The sequence below is a fragment of the Arvicola amphibius genome, chromosome 2, assembly GCF_903992535.2.
Source record: "Arvicola amphibius chromosome 2, mArvAmp1.2, whole genome shotgun sequence".
Taxonomy (NCBI): domain Eukaryota; kingdom Metazoa; phylum Chordata; class Mammalia; order Rodentia; family Cricetidae; genus Arvicola; species Arvicola amphibius.
The window spans coordinates 81,924,491-81,944,704 of NC_052048.2; the positions used below are offsets into that span (position 1 = coordinate 81,924,491).

General features: G+C 44.2%; 1 protein-coding gene across 1 annotated transcript; it reads right to left on the reverse strand.

The window, feature by feature from the left end:
• Nucleotides 1-7,945: 7,945 nt before the first annotated feature.
• Atoh1 (atonal bHLH transcription factor 1) lies at nucleotides 7,946-9,001 on the reverse strand. The gene has a single exon (XM_038317910.1). The coding sequence runs from the start codon at nucleotides 8,999-9,001 to the stop codon at nucleotides 7,946-7,948; it is 1,056 nt and encodes a 351-aa protein (XP_038173838.1).
• Between the last annotated feature and the right edge of the window lie 11,213 nt (nucleotides 9,002-20,214).

Genomic DNA, 20,214 nt, shown 5'->3' on the forward strand with positions numbered 1-20,214 from the left:
CCCATAAGATTTCCCTCACCTACATAAGCATGTTTATTGGTGTTATTGTTCAGATCTTGGTTACCCATCCAGGTTGTTGAGAATTCATGGGTGTAGCTGCCCTGTTATATAAAGAAAACACAATGTTGAAGTCAATTTCCTGGTCACCTGACTCTTGCAATTTTTCTACTCTTCTTTTTCTTCTTTTATTTTTTTAAAAAGTAAACAATCTTTTTTTCATTTTATATAACAATCCCAGTTCCCACTCCCTCCCCTCCTCCCGCTTCTGCTACCTTCCCTCCCACCCCTCAGAGAGGGCAAGGCACATCACTTTGGGGAAGGTCCAAGGCCCTCCCTACTATATCTACACTGAGTAAGGTCTCCATCCAAAGAGAATGGGTTCCCAAAAAGCCAGTACAGCAGTCGGGATAAAACGTGACACCACTACCAGTGCCCCCACCCCATTCTGCCCGAGCCATACAATTGTCACCCACATTAAAAGGGTCTAGTTTGGTCTTGTGCTGTTTCTTCTGTGTCCAGCTGGAGTTGGAAAGCTCCCATTAGCTCAGGTAAACTGTTTCAGTGGTCTACGCTTCCTTTTGAAATGTTCCCTGAGTATGAAGTGAGTATGAAGTGGTTGTGTTGTCGATGTGTCAGCTGAGGCTGGATACCTCATGGCCACTTGTTCTCTGCATTGACCTCATTTTCTAATTTTATATGCTGTTTATTTAGATTTGAATGTATTTTTTGACAGGTGAAACAAGGATTTCAATATAGAATAAGAAGCAATTATATCCAGTATCTGTCATATGAGAGGAGCAAAGATAAAAAAGTAAAGGAAATTTACTCTAACAAGTGTGCCCTCAAGTCTTTCAAATGGGGAAGGACGGTTCCTTTGCTAGCTCTAAAGAGTATTTTATATGTCTTAGGAACAAAGGTATAATGGAAGAGTTCGGGGAGCTGCGTCATCTACAGACTTGAGTCAAGCTGGGAGGAGTAGCTGTAAAGGGTTTGGTTCAAAACAGGATTTCAAGGCAGGAGGATGTGATAGAAAGAGCACTAAAGCTAGACCAAGAACAGACCTATGGAACCTGCTCAGGCTATTTAGTCTTTTCGAGAACCTGTTCTTTCTTCTGATATGAAACTATTACTGTAGTGTATTAATGAATTCACAAAGAGCAAAATTTAATTTCTCCTAAGTTTGAATGGAACAATTGGGTCTGCGGTTGATTTCTGAAGGCTGACTCTACTAGCTACAAGCATCCTAACTCTTGACTATTTTTGAAGGAAGCAATGAAGCATACATGTTGGGTCAATATGGAATAGCAAATGAAATGGTTTGATGGCTGACAGAAGATGTCTACTCATACCAGCTTGACCTAAGGGCTAAAACTTTTCTTTGTTTGCTCTGGAATTCTCATTAAATTGTAAAGTATTCCAAAACTATTAAGGTCTCCTCTGTTTGTGTGAGTGTGTGAGTATGAGTGTGTGTGTGTGTGTGTGTGTGTGTGTGTGAGCGCACGTACACATGTGCATCTCTCATAAAGCCTGCTTCCCTTGCTGTATTGCTATATCTTCTGAATTCCTCCCACTGCTGAAAAGAGGAGGAAGTAGAGGAACATGATTTAAAAACAGTCACTTAAGTAGAAGAAACAGTCATCAAAGAAAATTAGTTTCCTTAGACACCTTTTTTTAAGACTGGTGTTCTGTGTATTTTCTGATTACCATTATCAACACAAAGGACCATTTTTCTCAGTTATCATTGTGGCTAATCTCCCATCAATGCTGATGACTCTGTGTTCTGACGGTAATTATTACAAAGCAATGGGACCTTACTCTACCCATTTAAGCCAAGGACTTCCTGGTAGCCCCACCTCACCTATCTGCTCATCCGAGAGTTTGTTTAGCCTGAGCAAATCCTTATGCCTTGCTTTTACAAGCACTCATAATTATGAGTTTATCTTCCCTCACCCAGCCCTCTTATGTTAGATAGTTCGGAGGTGAGGGCTTTGTATCTCTTTTTTTTTTTTTTTTTTTTTTTTTTTTTGGTTTTTTGAGACAGGGTTTCCCTGTAGTTTCTAGAGCTTGTCCTGGAACTAGCTCTTGTAGACCAGGCTGGTCTCGAACTCACAGAGATCCGCCTGCCTCTGCCTCCCGAGTGCTGGGATTAAAGGCATGCGCCACCACCGCCCGGCGGTTTTGTATCTCCTATACCAATGCTTTATCCTGCGGAGGCTGCCTCCATCACTGGGTAGACACACTGCCCAAACCAATGGCCCGAAAACAACAAAGCTAGGCTGTGAGACCAAGAAGTGGGCTGTTTGGTTCTCACTTTGGGTTAGGGGAGTGCTAAAAAGTGTAAATGAAATAAAGAGGAACTTGAAGGCCCAGGTCCGTTCAACTAGGCAATGCCCAGGGGTCCACTGGAGACTGGGTTACATTTGTCTTCCAGGAGCTGTCTGCTTCACCTGTATATGATTCACCACAGAAACCTGGCGATGCAGATTAAAGTTATCCCCCCATCTACTGAAACTAGGAGTCTTCGATTAGAAAAACATTTCAGTGAGGGGAAAAAAAAAATCAATCTTGTCTTCTAGCTAGTTTTCCGAAACAGCTTCCATTAATAGAAAAAAGAAAAGACCTGCCATGACAGCTAAGGGCCCTGGACCTTCACGTGTCTCCTACAATACAAAACATGATGTCTGCTCCTTAATTGTTGTGTAAGGTGGGGCCTGGGGAATCCAGGATCCCTCCTAATGCTGGCTCCTCCCTTAGCAACACCTGAGTTCCAAGTAGTCGGAGGTCAGGACATTGGGGTAGCTCTGAAAGACTTTCTATAAGACCCAAACAAGCAGCCAGTACCCCAGAAAGGAAAGGCATGGATGGGGTGACTTCTGCAGCTCAGACAGAGCTTCTAGCTTCCTTCATCAGATCTCTTGACTGTGCAGTCAGAATCTAAAGTGATTCCATTCTTTCACTTGGTAGTATATAGGTTTGCCCTCAAGGGGGAGGAATCTCCGGGTTTGGGGAAACGCGTGAACTTGTAGAATGGGCCATGCCTCTTTGTAAATTTGGCACAAAATTCCATTTTGTTTGGGACCAAAAAGGCAGAGCTGACCCTGGTTGTAGAGGGACCTAAAATCTGTGGGCTCCCAGTCTTCTTTAAAAACAAGGGCGAGATGGGTGAGGGACAGGTGATTGACAAGTGGAAGACAACATCATGGACCAAGGCCTTTTCTATTCGCCCTTAAACTCGGGATAGTAACAGTATTTTTTAAAACAATTGAAAGCAGCACAGAGTCGTGGGGGTGGAAAGGAGACTGATCTCCATGCCAGCAGAGCTCTATGCCAGGCGGCTGGCGGGGAGCGCTTCTGGTCCCCACTAGCTCGGGATGCGCTGGTTTCCTGCTCCTTGCTGGTTCACTGGTTCAGGTGCCATAGCCCCCGCGCTCCCCCGCTGCTGCAGCGGCCCCCATCCCCTCCCTTAGGCTTTGCTCGGCTCTAGATTCAGCAAGCTCCTTTTCTGGCGGGGCGGTTGCGGGGAGGTGCAGTGGGCAGTGGCGGCTCCCGCTGCGCAGCTGGGGACCAGAGGGGCCCCGGCAAGTGCGGGGGGGGGAGGCGGGGGCGGCGGCAAGAGGCTCTGGCTTCTGTAAACTCTGCTGGTGGGGGGCCGAGCAAGGCTGTCTACGAGGAGGAGGCAGAGGTTGAGGAGGCCGGGGAGGGTGACGACGGTGTTAAATGTGGCCGCGCAGCTCCCCGGGGAGCGGCCTGAAAGCGAGTGCGCTCACCAGCTGACAGCGCGTGCTCCGCTCCAGACGCTCCGCACCGGGGCCAGGAGTCTCTGCCAGCCCCTCTATTGTCAGCCGCTCTCTAATTAAGAAACACTCACATTACGGCAAACTACCCCCACGCTTCTTGGTTCCTGTCCTTTCCTTTATCTTCCCCTGACTTCTCTCCTCCCCTGCCTCTCCCCTGCGTCCTAGGATTTAACCCATTCTCCGCTGTCTTTGCCTTTTCCAGTTAGGAGTCTAGCCGCGAAGGGATGACTCCCTGCCTAGGAAGCCGCTAAGCCTATTGGTCAGACTCGATAAAAAGTACTCAAGGTTTTATTTTAGTTTGTCCCTGCCCCGCGTCCTACCCCTTCTCAAGAAAGGAACTGTAAACATTTTAGCTACCACCTGTCCTCGCCCGCGGTCTTCACCTCTCACCAGCAAGCGCTGATTTTCCTAGCCCGCAATTGACAAGTCTAGATTGTAGCGGGCAAGTGGCTCTATTCCTTTCCTTTCTCACTGGAGCTTGCAGCAGATCAGATGAAGCAGATCATCATTTTCTCGAACTTCCAAGTTAGCAGAGGATTTATTTTACAAGACACACTTTCGCAAAATTATAACTTTTGGGCTCCAGTTTAAACTTCTACAATCAATAGAAAGACCTCATGAAAGCCCTGGTCTCCCGCTGGTTCAGAATAAGGAAGTTACTCCCCCCTCCCTTTCTGGTAGATCTGCCATTAGCAATGTCCCATGAAGAACGTGTTAAACTTGCCAGTTGCCAAAAAGCAATCTTCCTCCAGCTCTCCGTGAAATCAAATAAGTTTCCAAAAGTGTGGTGAGCCAAAACCCTCTACAAATAAAAATGTTGGTTGGCTGAGGGCAAAAATAGAATATAAAGCAAGCTTCTTAAAGTATAGAAAACTTTGGAAAACACCAGCAGTGTCCCAAAGAACTAACCCGATTTATCTATCTTCATTACTTTAAGAAGCGCTGTCTCTTTGTTTGTTTGGGTGATATTAAGCATGCCTAACTTGCGTACATAGTTGATGCCTTTGCTAGTATCTTAGATACTTGGATCTGACTTTGGAAGGTAGAAGCTAATTGCTAATAATGGAGAGAAAGGAACCAGTCAGCATGGCAGGAGTGGTCTGGCATATGGGGAATGAGCGCTCAGAAATACTCAATATTCAAGTTTCCAAAATATTAATGAGATTATAGCAACCTGCAGCTATATGTTACAGCTTGTTAATGGAGTGTAAGAGAGGGAGCTGCCAAACATTTGTTATGCAAACTTCATTGCTGAACCTCGGAGTGGACCTCTTAAAAAATGCCAACAAGAGGGGGGGGGGAAGGGAGGGAAGGAGGGAGGGAGGGAGGGAGGGAGGGAGAGAAATAAGAAAGAAGAGGAAAAAAGAGGTTAAAGTTCTAATTTGAACTTTGAGCACTCAATTTGCCACAAAATAGTCTGACTTTGTTCTCATTTGGATGAGATAGAGAAATTTTTCGTTGCTTTTCAATCAACATAGTATAGAATTGAAGTTTGATATTCTGGCATGGTTGTTTCCCTCCTGAGAAGAATCAAACAGGACTTCCTTACTTGAAGAGTCAAGGTTGAAGTCTGCTCACTGTGGCAGCAGTAGTCCATCTGGACCTTTAGACAAACTTAACTCCCGACCATTCATTGTGTTGAAGAAGAAATTTGCGGGATCCCTGATCCGTGAGCATAGAGGCATAAGCCGTAGATATTGGTATTGTCTGACTGTGATTAGCTGAAGCTTTATTATCTATACAAAGCTCTGTGGAGGAAGATGCTTGCTGTGTAATTTCTATTTTCTCAGAGTCAACGAAAATAATGTTGATGAGATCTTTTTCCTTGTGGATTGGCACAGAGTGTGCATGGATAGTTTAAAGAATTGGTTGTTCTTTGAGAGGAAAAGCAGTTTCTTCCCCTCGCTCATGTTTCTAGCATGTAAGAGAGTATTAACCACCATGCCCATGCCATTGCATACACACACACCTAGGAAAGACCAAATCAAGTCAAATAACTATGAGAACATATAAGAGCTGGTACTCTTATTCTGCAGCATGCTTGTCTGTTTTTATCTGGCTTGCTTATTAAGAGAGAAATGGACATGTGTCAAAAGCAATAGCTTGCTTTTGTTTTTGTTTTTCCTGATGCTTATCTTAGTAGGTGCAAAAGGTTATCTAAGGTCAGATGCATTATTCCTGTCCCTGGACAGTGTCACTAGCCACCATCCACTCTGCTCAGTGAGCTGACTTGCAGAATTTCTCAACTTCCCTGGACAGGGTTCCTCTGGAAGTCATTGTTCCCTGAACAGAAGAGAACCTGCGCTTGCTTCTTGGGGTAGTGCTTTTCCTACAGCTGCAGGCTAGGGAGCTTTCCATGTGCCCAGGTGATGCAAGTACTGCACAAGAGCCAGCAAACTAACTTCCCCCTTTTTATGGGGTCCCCTCAATTTGTCATGCCAAGGAAGACAAAGAATTCACTTGAAACCCACCCCTCAAATCCAGAGATCTTTATCTGGTACACTATCCTGGAAGCTTTGGTTTAAATTAGCCAATCAAACGCATTGTAAAGGTTCCGTTTTCTACCCTCTATCCACTCCACATTCATTTCCTGAGATCTCTGATCGTGAGAGTCCAGAATAGACTCTACCCCATATGGGAACCCGGGTTGAGTGTCATGGTACACTTCAGTTTCTGTAGCTGACTTTAGAATGTACTTGATTGGTTTATTCTGGGGGGAAATGAAGGCAAATGACAGTTCTGTGTTGTAAGACTTGAGTTTGGAAAGAAAACTTGATTGGCAGTCAGCAATATTAAAACAACTGCCACACTTCTAGCTTCTAATTGTCAAACCAATGATTGCCTATCTTTCCACTTGAATTCTTTGCTGCTGTCCTTTTTTTCTTCTTGTGGGTGTGCCTCCCCCCAGAGAACTTGAGTTGTGCTGTGTACCTGAAAAGAGTTCTGCTATTTTTTTGCGAGAATACATAAGCAATCTCAATGATACTAACCAGCACAGGGCAGAGTCCTGGAGACCAAAGTCACCAGCTTGTCCCAGAGATTGCTTACTAGAGGCTTAAGACCGAAAGATTCTCGCCATACCAGAGGCAAACCACGCTGCAAAGCGGGCACATTTGATCTCACAATTTATTGGTATATCCTGAAGGTACTGGATTTGCAATATTCTTCAAAACAGCAAATCTCATTTCTTCAAAGTCACTTACAAATTATCTTTAACGTTTTACTGGAATAGAATATGTGACAACTAAAGTATTTTTTCAAGTTTATTTTATCATTTGTAAAAGCGCATACATAAAGCAATGGCAACTGGATTCGCTAAATCAAAATAAAATGATCTCGAATAGAAAATGTAAAAAAACAAACAACAAACAAAAAACAAGTAGAAATAGGTTCAAATACTCAATAATAAATAAGTTTTCTAACGTTAACAAAGCAAAATAAAATTGACCAAATGCCTTTGACACTACATGGTTTTTGTTTTAATTTTCATTTGTAAAAACAAACATTTGCAAAGAGTTTAAGGATTTATAAGTGGCTGTATTTTCAAAAGTAAAAGTCTGCAATTGGCAGTTGAGTTTCTTCGCGGCGGAGCAGCAGCTAGTGATGAAGTGCGTGTATTCTGAGTTCCCTAGCCACACTTGGTGTTTATGCGCTACAGAAACCCTCATCCGGTCCCATGTTCTAACAACTCAGTAGTCCATGTTCAGTAAAGCACCGAAAGCCGGTATCAAACGGGTCTCAGAGCCTTTGGGAAATAACTTCGAAGACTAGACTAACTCCCTTACTTGTTGTGAGTGGGCGCAACACACCGGGATGAACGCTCGGGGTATAAAATAAATGGAACCAAGACCAGAGACAGAGATATGACATTTTAGCAGCGTATTGGCAGCATGGACTATAAAACGATGCCACGTAAAGGTTCATGTAATGGTACTGTATCTACATACAGAGGAAGCAGAAGGTAGGAAGGAAGGGGTTTGGAAGAGTCTCAACCATCTGAAGTCACGGCAGACATCTGAAGTCACGTCGTTGCTAACAATGACCACCGCAGAGCAAAAATAAAAGGTTACAGGGATCTTTGCCGCGGGGCTTCCCGCGCACTGGGAAGGGCTTTTGGTTGTCTCAGTTTTCCCGGAGCCTTTGCCTCCCTAACTGGCCTCATCAGAATCACTGTAATGAGAGTGCGGGGAAAACTCTCCGTCACTTCTGTGGGACCTGGGAGATGTTTTGCTACTGTCCTCCTGTACTGGCTGCAGGATGCTCCCGGGCAGGGAAGGCGACAGGTCCTTCTGTGCCATCATCGCTGTTAGGGCCCGGTCCTCGAAAGATGGGAAGTGTAAAGCGTCCAGCTGCACCGAGTAACCCCCGGCTGAAGCTGGGGCTGAGAAGCGAGTCCGGCAAGCCCCGGGTGGGGTGGGTCGTGGGCCCCCTCCCGGGGCCGCCTGAGCCCCGGCTGCCACGGAGGCACTCGCACCTCCTTCATACGTGGCAGCGGCGCGAAGGTGATGGTGGTCACTTTTGCAGGAGGCTGCTGGTGGCGTTGGCTGCTCTCCGACGCTGGGAGTCTGCAGCAACTCTGACAGGGCGTTGATGTAGATCTGGGCCATCTGCAGGGTCTCATATTTGGACAGCTTCTTGTCGTTGTTGAAGGACGGGATAACGTTGCGCAGCTGGTCGAAGGCGTGGTTCAGCCCGTGCATCCTGCGCCGCTCCCTGGCATTTGCTGCCAGCCGCCTTTGCTTCTGTACCCCGTTCACCTGTTTGCTGGAAGGAGCCCGCTGGCGGCTGCAGCCAAGCTCGTCCACCACAACCCCGCCCTTCAGCTTGCACAGCTGTTCCCGCACTTTTACCGGCCCGGGGCTCTTGCTGAGGCCGCCGCAGCCGCTTCTTCTTACCAGCTCGCCCTGGCCGTCAGCCTCGTCCCGGGGTGCCGCGGCCTCGGAGGCACCCAACTCGGGAGAATGCAGCAGATACTGGGCGGCGCGTGCCGTGCAGAGGCCCTGCAAAGTGGGAGTCAGCCAGGCGCGTGGGTCGGTGCTATCCAGGAGGGACAGCTCTGCGGGGTAGACAGGATGGTCTCTCGCCTGCAGGGTAGCAGGTGGCTGTGGCGGCAGCTGTGGGAGGTGGTGCGGCTGGGAATGGCGATGGTGGTCCCCCAACTCCTTCACCTCGGCCCACTCTTCTGCATGCAGCAGACGGGACATCGCACTGCAATGGCTCGGAGGTGTCGTGATAGAGTAGGTGCTAGCAACCTAGCTCAACGAAGGGCAAAAGCCCCAAGCAACAACAAAACCCTTTCAGGTCTCTTCTTCAATGTCTGATTTTTTTTTTCCTCCTCTTCCTTGACCCTCCCCCTCTCACTCGGAGATCACACACCAGGTCGCGTGCAACGAAGCTTCTCCGGTTGCTGAAGGCGCTGCGCCCCTTTAAAAAGCGGCACGCGCCAGTGTATCTCCCCCGGCTCCCCTCCCAGCCCCCTCCTTGCGCCAGTCGCGTGTCTGCTCAGTCAAAGAAGGGGGCGGGCAGGCGCGTGCGAGGAGCCAATCAAATAGTTTTTACACCCAGAGAAAAGTTACTTAGTACTGAGGACTCCAGCTCCTGCTTTGAGTCCACCCCCCACCTTCCCTCCTGTTAGTCAGGGAAATTCATATGTTAATTGCGGGGCTGTAATTCGATTCCCGAGGGTGTCTCCTTCGAGGCGACGGGGTGCGGGACTTGGGGGTGGAGCGGGCTCCCGGCTAGTGCCAAGGCCGCCCAGGCTCAGAAGTGTGCTGGGAGAAGCTGCTCGCTCTAATGTGGAGGCCAGGAACCTCCAAGGTACCAAGAACCCAGAGAAGTCCGCTTGTCCTGAGATCCCTCTAAGCCAGGCTCACAGCTCTCATGAAACTCGTAAAATCGTTCATGTGCAATATGATAAAAATAAATACACATAGGTGTGCATAAAGCTCTTACCTATTGTACATTTAGTCTGTGGACGTGTTAAATGGAATCTCAATGAAAATCAGAACAAGGTGAAACCACTTCGCTTCTGGGAATATATTTCTTAATTTTGCCACGTCTGCATCTCTTGGACTAGATCGTACTTGAACTCGTTATGGAATCTTCTTAAAAATTTTAATGGAAAGTAAAATTGAAGTATAGTTATAACGTACCCAAACCGGGATTGCCCCAAGATGTTGGAGAGACTTTCTCATAGCCTTGCAGCCAGTTAGGGTCTCAATCTACAAAGAACTCTGCTAGAGAATACTATGCGAGGACTGAGATATTTCAGGGATCCTGCTAAACACTTTCAACACTCACAGTGTAAGACTCATAATTGCAGAGCCACAGGAGGCTGCCGGAATTAGTGCAAAAGGTCCTCGAGTTCCTTGTGATTCTGGGCGTTTTGAAACTCTTGCCTCTGGAGGCCCCGGTTTACTAGTGCGCGTGGCTTCTTGCGCAAACGCCCAGAAACCACGATCTAACCCACCTGTCCCGCTCTGTTTAGTTAGGGTGTGCACTCCTTCTATAAAACGAGCCCCTCCCACCGCATTAGCCCCCAGCTTTGTGTTTCACCATAGAGAACCAATCAGAAACTCCTTCGCCCGAGACACGCCCCAACTTGCGCTGACTGCTCTCCAGCTCCGGGCTCTCTTCTGCTTCGCCCCTGGGGCACCCGAGTGGGTGGCAACTGTGGCGGGTGCTTTCGATTTTCAAGGCACTTGCTATCCCGGGAGGACTTTCGTCTTCTGGCAGATGGTACCTCAGAAAGCTCCCTGGAACCTGTCTTTGCAGGGTCCAGTGCCATTGAAATGTTCCGCTAGCAGGGACTTGATCCAACCTGCCATCTGGAGCTCCTTGTGCGAAGGATTTCAGAGGTTAGAGAAAACTAGTGTGCTTATCTCAAGGAGACAGAGAACGATGGGAGAGAATTCAAAAGTGTGCGTGATACGTCGGTCTTCGTCGGTTTCATACTCTTTCTCAAGCTTGCCCGTTTGCTGGTGTGTAAGACAGTCCTGGGCCTTGAGACGTTGACAATCAGAAAGATCAGAGGAACATTTTTTTCTTAAAGAGTTTAATCTCTGCTGAAATAAGTAGGTTAACGATGAAAATATCTTAAATCTAAAATCCGGAATTATCTCAAACCTAAGAGAAAACTATCAATGGCAATAAAAGAGAAGAAGAGGTAATTTCTTTTCCTTTAGAGGATGGAAAGAACATAGTCCGGTATTTTGGATACTGGCCTGGGTACTGTCGAAGACAACAATGATGCTCTTACTGAACCTAGCGTTAGTATCTGTCTTTTGTAATCTCAAAGAGAGAGTTTCTAGCGACTGAGGAGTCCAAAGTCAGCATTTGTCTATGAAAGGCAGAGCGAGCGCGGTGGGGAAGGAGTCACCTAGGGGCTTTGTTACTCATTTGGTGACTTCCCTGTCAGCTGAAAGGCAACAGTTTTTCCACTACTAAATGTGTGAGCGCTCAAGTTTTCCTTGGGCTTCCAACCTTCAGACATTTTATTTACAGTTTAAATTTGACCACAAGACTTCAAAAGCCTCCTTTTCCTTCATGGTTAGGCGGATTTAAGGACTATAGATGAATATTTGTGCGACACTTTTTGTACTATTGGTCCTGATCTATAAAATTTATGTAACACTAGTATAATTTCTTTTTAAAGAGCAAATCTCATTTTGTGTGTGTGAGCAAAAATAGGTTATTTTAGGATTTCAAGGGACTGTATGTACACTTCTGTAATTTGTGGTAGGATATTCTTTGACCCTTAACTGTGGTGCTGTTTTTTTTTTCCTTTCCCCCTCTCTTCCATTAGAGGAAGAAGCAAGGCAGGACTGTGTATTCTAAGTGTGAGCAGATCGCCCCTGGGGAAGACTGTGGAGTGGGGTGTCAAACCATGGAGTGGGGTGAATATTCATGAGTAATGGATGGTGGAGTTGCATCTCAGTTTGAGGCCTTCTCCGTGTGTGGACACTAGACTAATTACTGAAAGGTAGATGGAAAAATAAATATTTGAGAAAAATGTCAGAGACTAGTTATAAATATGGAAATTGAGGAAGCTGTTGCATTGGGTTAAAACTTGAGACTTTCATTCGACTTTATAGTTTTGAATACACATGAATAAATAACACATAAATAAATACAGATAAAATGTGATAGAACTATACCTAGGTGTGCGTCTATGTATAGTCTTTTCTCTCTCAGAGCTTAACATCAGCCAAGAACATATCCACTCAGCCTTGAGGTTCTCCAACAGGAGCCAGGATTCTTGGGAGACTAACCTTCCAGGGATAAGACAGGAAGCACACACCCACTCACATACGCATGTGCACACACACAAGGAAGTGTTCAGAGAATGATGGGCACATGACAAAAGGTCATAGACACCTGCTTGAAACAGCTTCCAACAGCGTACAGAATAACTTCTGTATCAAAATAAGTAAGAATAATGACAAATTACTTAACTGTTTGCAAAATGGGGTACCTAAATGGTAATGTGAACAGAGTAAATGAGTTCATTGATTGTTTAGTAAGTACTACTTGCAAAGTATATTTTAATTTCAAAAGAAAAAAGGTTGACTCTATCACCGAGGACTTTAATATCACCTTAATTACTCAGTTGAAGTTCACATTGCTGCAAAGATAAGACATGAACTCTTGTGGAATTTGTAGGGATGCAGAGACAGCTTCACTTCTATGATGATATTATTTAAAATACTTATCCTAGATCCAACAGAGAGAAAGCATTATTTCAACCCTAACAGAGATACATTGTAGCAAAGAGCAAGCCCATAACCATAAAAAGTGTCAAGATCACAAAATAAAACCTCAGCAACGAATCCTGGCTAGCAGAGGATGAAGCAACACAATAACATAGTTGAGGCCTGATTCCCAGCTGGACCTTCCTGCATTAGGCCCCACTATTGGAAACTTACACAACTTATTATATACATCACTTCATTTCTCAGTTTTGACGGCTACATGGTGGCTACATGATGGGGAAGCTTTGTTAGCCAATTATCTTCAAGAGGTAGGACTAAGTTAGGGTGTGGTTTTTTTGGGACCCTGAGAAAAAAATGGGTGCAAGGCCCAGATGCTCTCTCTCTGTGGTTCCCTGGAAGCACAGCTGAGCTTGGACTTCTCCTTCCTGTTTTGTGACTTACTGCCCAAATAAAAATATAATTGTTTATCTTTTAGCTAGCCTGGTTATTTCCCAAATTGAGCTAACTTCTACAGCTACATAAGAAAACAACCTCCCTTTAAAGGAATGTTTGGGCCACATTGTTCTAATTTTCTCATCTGCACCCGATATCTTCTCCACTTAGAACCATCACACATGTACAGTACACTCTTTCTTATCTGTTGGTTCTCCACCTAACTACCTCTACTCAGCTTTCAGAGAAACAGTCCCTAAGCACTGTAGAAATATCCTCTTGCTGTGTACTCTTAGATACAATGTATTAATTTAGTATTGATAGTGATTATCAAATAATTATTAGTGCAACTGCTTCCATCTCCCTCCATTCTGGCTTGTGAGATATGCTGCTTTGGGTTCCACTGTGGGAGCATCATCAGGGAAGCTGGCTGCCTTTCCCTAGGTGAGTAACCTTTCCTGCTTACTTAGTGCTTGGGAAGATGCTCTGGAAGATAGTCAGAAGAGACACAAAGTCATAAACGTCACGCTGACTTCTACAGGTCCTTCTACATAACTTCCTTTTATGCCCTTGTCTCTACTCTTTCAGTATTGCTTCTTATAAGTCCCTGTCCGGTCAGGTACTCCAAAGAAATCTTCGCATAGTCTTACTCAGGCCCACTTTCCATGAAACTCATACCAAAGTGAATCATGCCGCATAACCCTTCAACCCTCCATTAACCAGCATCCTTTGAGCCAGACTGTAGTTCACAAGAGGGCCCTGCCATGTCACAACCATACCAAGTCATATAATCACCAAAACATGCCTGTTTCTCCTCGGTTAGACAGCTAAAGATGAGGCACTGATGTGGCTAAGTAGTGTAAGGGGCTGGGCATCTGCCTGTGTAGCTTCCTCATGTGTCTGAATTTACTCATTTTGATCTAGAATGCACCATTTTCATAATGTACCACATTGTTCCTGTGCTCTTTCCAAAAACTTATGACTTGATATGGCATCCAGATCAGGGTAAGGCATTCTTGTTGCAAAATGACATCCGGCAGCTCAGTCTACTTTTAGGTCCATTACCTCACCAGGATCCACTTAGGAGATGATGGATACTATCCCTTAATGTACATGGCATGACTTTATTCCAAGATCTTACAGGCCCTTGCTGTTATTAACAAGAGTGTGTAAAAATACCCATAGATTTTAAAGGTATAATCATCCTCTGGCAATATGAAGTCCAGTCCATTGGATCATATGATCTATGTGACAGAGATGTTTATAACCGTGATTGAAGTAGCAGAGTACCTTCCAGAAAATATATAATAGTCAATTGGGGTGAAGCTTCTAGTTGAGCACCAGGTTGATTTCTCCATGTTTGATGACATAGTAAGTGTTGTCCTCTGCAATGGGGCCTTACTATCAGGTTATTTAACATAATAATTAGCTTTGGCAATAGCCTATGATGTTTGCAGTGGTAGTGGTGGTCTGTGGCACCCCTTTGGCCAATGATTCAACAAGATGTAACTAAGCCATTCCTGGCACTAGTGTTGTTATTTAGTGGCATGAGATATCTAGCTGGAGCACTGTATATCCATATGGTGACTCCATTTAAATTCCTTTCATATATGCATGTATTTTGAAATTTAAATTCATTTCATACATGTATATATTTTAGGAAATAGTTGGTTTCTATATGGCTTTTGAAAAGGCCTTTAGTGTTGGTTGTCCCTCTCATATTCCCTCCTTCACTTTGCCTTCCCACATATACCCCATTTTAATCTTCCTACTCTAGTTTTCCCTTTATCTCTCTTAAAAATTTAGAGATTATAATATAAGTACATCATTTTTTTCTGTCTTTATTCCTTCTACACCCATTTTCTTCTATACCCATACTTTGTCTCTTTCAAATTCATGGCCTTTTCTTCTTAAGTGTACACACACACACACACAAACACACACACACACCCCTTCCTGAATATAACCTGCTCAGTCTGTATAATGCTATGTATATATGTTTTCAGGGCTGATCATTTGGTATTGCATAACCTGTTGGTATACTCTTCCCTGCGGAAGACTATTTCTCCTGTTCTCAGCATTCCATAGTTGCCTATGGTTCTTTGTGTCAGATCAAAGCCCCTTTGGCTTTCCTCAGTCTGCTTTGGCATGTCCATTGGTGTCATCATTGCTCAGTTCACATGGCAGTCTCACCATGAAGTGATACTTCATGGGTGTAGCTTCTGACATTACTAGGAGTCACAATGTCACAAGAAACTTCTTAATTCTGTGGCACTTACAGTCTTTCCTCTCCTTCTTCCACAATGTTGCCTGAGTCTTGGGTTCAGGAGTGTTTTGTAGGTGTATCTACTGGTACTGGATTCCACAACACTGCATTTTGATTGCATGTGGTTTTCTGCAGTGGTCTCCACCTGTTGCAGAAAGAAGTTTGTTTGATGACATGGGAGAATTACACTTCTCTGTGGGTATAAGTACATGTATTTAGAATGCGGTTGAGGATTATGCTGTTTTAGTAAAGCAACCATTGTAGATTTGTCTCCAAGATCCATGTCTTCACTATCAGGCAGTTTCCCTTTTGTTGAACAGGTCTTAAGTCCAAGTAGAGAGCTGTTGGTCAACACCAAGGTATGTGTACCAGTACTGAACCCTTAGGACTGTTGTGTCATCCTGCCCTTTTATGGCTGTATAATACTGTACTCTATATCCCCTTCTCTTGTGAGGAGAGAGCCGCTTGTTTGTTCCCAGCTGCTCAGCCCCGAAATAATCACACAGAAACTATATTATTTAAATCAGTGCTTGGCCCATTAGCTCTAACTTCTTATCGTCTAGCTTTTACATTTTAATTTAACCCATTGCTAGTAATCTGTGCATTGCCACATGGCTGTGCCTTATCAGGTAACGTTCCATCTGGCACCTTTGGGGCTACATGGCTTTTCTCTGACTCTGCCTTCCTTCCACCCAGCATTCAGTTTAGTTTTCTCTGCCTAGCTCTGTTTTATCCTATTAGGCCAAGCCAGTTTTCTTTATTAACCAAAGGTATTCACAGCACACAGAGGGGAATTCCACATAACCCTTGCTTAAAAAATATCCTTCTTTTCCCTGGTTCCTTCCTATCTACCTATTCTCTGTGGTTATTTGGATTGAGATATACATAGGTAAATTTTAAAAATTATCATCCATATATAAAAGAAAATATACAACATTTGTCTTCTGGGGTCTGGTTTATCCCACCCAGAATGATTGTTTCCTAATTCTATCCACTTATCTTCAATTTTTATAATTTCACTTTTCTAAACAGCCTGATATATCCCATTGTGTAAATGTTCCACATTTTCATTATATATTAATCTGTTGACAGACATCTAGGTCACTTCCACTTTCTAGCTGTGATGAATGGAGCAGAAGGGAATATGTAACTTTGAGGTAAGCTTCAAAGTCCTTCGGATATATGCCCAAGAGTGATGTAGCTGGATCTTGGGGTAGATCAAGTCTTAACTTTTGAGAAACCACAACACATATGTCTACAGTGGCTGTACCAGTTTGCGGTTTCACCAGCAATAGAGAAGTTAGTTTCCCTGCATCCTCACCAGCATCTGCTATCATTTGTTTTTTTGGTCTTGGCCACTCTGATTGAGATAAGATGAAGTCTCAAAGTAGTTTAATTTGAAGCTTCCTGATAACTAAAGATGTTGAACATTTTAAAAAGCATTTCTTGAGCATTTGTATTTCATTTTTTTGTGAACTCTGTTTAGTTTAAAACAGACAAAATCCTAGCACCAAGAGAGAGACGTGGCCACAAAGTCCTTCCCCTAACCAACAAGCTATTTACAATTTGTAATTGATACCTACTGGGAAAGGGAAAAATCAGTTTTCTTAAGTGGAGTGTCACTGGGTATATGTAACATGAAGGGCATGCTTGTTGGGGTTAATGTCCCACCTGATACCCCACAGCCGGCAAGCCCCAAAGAAAATCACACAGAGATCTCCATAAGTTATAAAACTGATTGGCCATTAGTTCAGGCTTTGTATTAGCTCTTATAATGAATATTACCCCATCGTTCTCATCTATATTAGCCTATGGCTTGGTACCTTTCTCAGCCAGGTAGGTTACATCCTGCTTCTTGGTGGTCTGGCCTGGAATGGCGAGGGAGCTTCCTGCTTCCCAAAATTCTCCTATTCTTATTGCTCCACCTCTACTTCTTATCTGGTTTCCCTCCTATACTTCCTGACTGGCCAATCAACATTTATTTAAAACATGATTGACAGAATACAGAAAATTCTCCTGCACCACTGCCCCCTCTTTTTTGAAATTGCTAACTGGCTCAAGATCTTTAAGAAAGAAGCCAAGTCAGTCAGGTGGTAATGGTGCAGGAAAATTGTCTGTATTCTGTCAATCATGTTTTAAATAAATGCTCATTGGCCAAACAGGAAGTAGAGGTGGGGCGATGAGAACAGGACAATGCTAGGAAGGAGGAAGCCCATTCCTCCCACTCCTGCCCAGACTTCGAAGAAGCAACATATGATATGCCCCACTGTGAAAGGTACTGAGCCACATGGCTAACATAGATGAGAATAATGGGTTAATATAAGTGATAAGAGCTAATAAGTAACCTAAGCTAATGGGCCAATCAGTTTATAACTTATGTAGACCTGTGTGTGATTTTCTTTGGGACTTGCTGGCTGTGGGGTACTGGGCAGGACAGGAACCCCAACAAGCTGGCCCTCATGTTACAGGTATAGCAACCATTCTCCAATGCAGGCCCATGCCCAGGAGTAGCTGGCTATCACACAATGGACTTCATGCTTAAATCTCTCTCTCTCTCTCTGTCTCTCTCTCTGTCTCTCTCTCTCTCTCTCTCTGTGTGTGTGTTGTTGTTGTTGTTGTTTTGGTATTTTTTGTTTTATTGATTTTTTAAATCAATTTTTCTGTTTTATTTTTTATTTTTTGAGAGATAAGGAGAGAGAGAGAGAGAGAGAAAGAGGGAGAGAACATGAAGTTGATTGACTAAGGAGGTGGGGAGGATATGGTAGGAGTCAGGTCAGGGCAAAACATATATTCAAAATATATTGTATGAAAAATATTTCAGATAAACATTAAAAAGTTTACTGATCTGGCAGTGCTGGAGTTTCAGGGGCACGATGTGGGCACAGCTTAGCTCTAAGGGATTGTGGATTATGATAGCAGGGCTGTGTGAAGGGCACTGTCACTCTCAAGATGGGAAGCCTGAGAGTGGGAAGAGAGGGACTCCAATCACTTCTGTTTCTAGTGACAGTAACTGGTGCTCCTATGAAAACTGTACCAATCTCTTCCAAATTCAAGACCCTAGTGATCTAAAGACCTTTCTAGGCCTTGCTTCTAAAGGCCCCATCACCAGTTAATGTGTTTTCACTGAAAAGGCAGCTTTTAGCCTTGATTTCCCTGTTATATTTAGATCACAGTGATGTCCACCAGATGCAGTTATGGGATAGAATATGACCACCGTTGTCTACACTGAACCCCTGCTGTGTGAGCATGGGTGGGATCCTGCTTACAGGAAGACCATTACATCATCAGCAATCACATTTCGTTTTTCTGCTGGCCCTATCAGCTTACATCCCACATCTAAGAAACTAACATTCGAGTGGTTTTGTTCCTCGGGTATGCCCTGGCACCTGTTTCTGGATTCAAGAATTCTTCATGAAGTCTGGGCTTTCTTTAACATTGACTGGGTCCACTAAGGAAAGATTAGCGAACTGTTTTTCATTATTGTTATTATTAGCTTTTGCTTTGTTGGTAGCCATTTGTCCTGCCTGCTTTTTGTCCTTTCTGGTTATAAGAAATACTTCTGTGAACTATTGGTGTTTGTCGCCTGTTGGTGTTCCAACAAATGCTTATGTAAGTGTTACCTAGGGAAACAGAACTGAGAAGGTATTTTTGAAATCTACAAAGGTCCTCTCCCCCAGGGCAGCTATACTCTAGTGTGTGTCGGAACTCATGTGTAGTACTGAGCCCTGTGAATACGGGATATTTCTCTTCTACACTCTGTGGTGTTGCCACATAGCGAGGTAATCTATGCTCCCTGCTTCACACACCAGTGCCTTCTTTGTACCTCTGCTCTTGGGCTTTGACCCGAATTTAAGTAAAACTAAGATCACTTGAACACAAGCACAGCGGCACCATGGTACTGAGGCAGTCCATAACCCAGATGGGCACTGGCTGGGCATGTAGCTTACATAGTATGGACAGCTGGTCTGACGGAGTGTTCATACTCTGGGATGGAAGTAACTGGATGACATATTTCATCATGTTTCTGAGTACAGTACACTATTTTCTCTTTTAAATTATGCATATGTGTAGGTTTATGCATGTGAGTGGATGGGCTGACAGTCTGCAAGAGGGTATCAGAGCCCCTGGAGCTAGACTTACAGGTGGTTGTGAGCCACCTGACATAGATACTGGGAACTGGACTCAGTCTTATGGAAGAGCAGGAAGTGATCCTAACCGTTGATCTATCTTTTAGCCCCACCTAAAACACAATTTAAAAATTGCAAATTACTTGTTACTAGAACTTTCCAATTAGTATTTTCAGGTTGCAGTTGGCTATCTCAAGTCAAGTGAAGCAAGACATGGACAAAGTGGGGCTACAATAAACTGGTGTACACAAGGCAGATGCAAAGCATGAATCTGTAAGGCAGGGCAGCCAGCTAGAAATTCCAGAGTAGAGAAAGAACGTTTCATTTTCTGGAATCCTCCAATTTTGCTCCAGGCTTTTCCTTATAAAGGTGGCCATCTTTCCTCAAAGTCTGCTGACTGCAGATATGAACCATAATTATAAGATACCTTCACAGCAACAATGAGATTAGTGTTTGATTAATGGCATATTGTAGCCTAGTTTATTGATATAAAAGCATTGATTCAACACACCACTGCAAGCCTAGTGACTTGAAGTCACACAAATGTACTGCCTTAGAGATCATGAGCATTAAAGGTTTGGACTCAGTTTCACCACGCCAAGGACAAGATGTGAGCAGCAACATGATCCTTCTGGAGCCGCAGAAAATGGATTTCCTTTCTCCTCTTGCAGCTTTTCTAGGTCACCTGCATTTCATGTTGCACACATGTGTGATGGCTATTCTTGGTTGTCAACTTGATTAGACTACACCTGGAATGAACTACAATCCAGAAATGAAGGGCACACTTGTGAGAGATTCTTTTTTGCTGCTTGCTTGCTTGTTTGGTTTTTCAAGACAGGGTTTCTCTGTGTAGCTTTGGAGCCTGTCCTGGAACTCGCTCT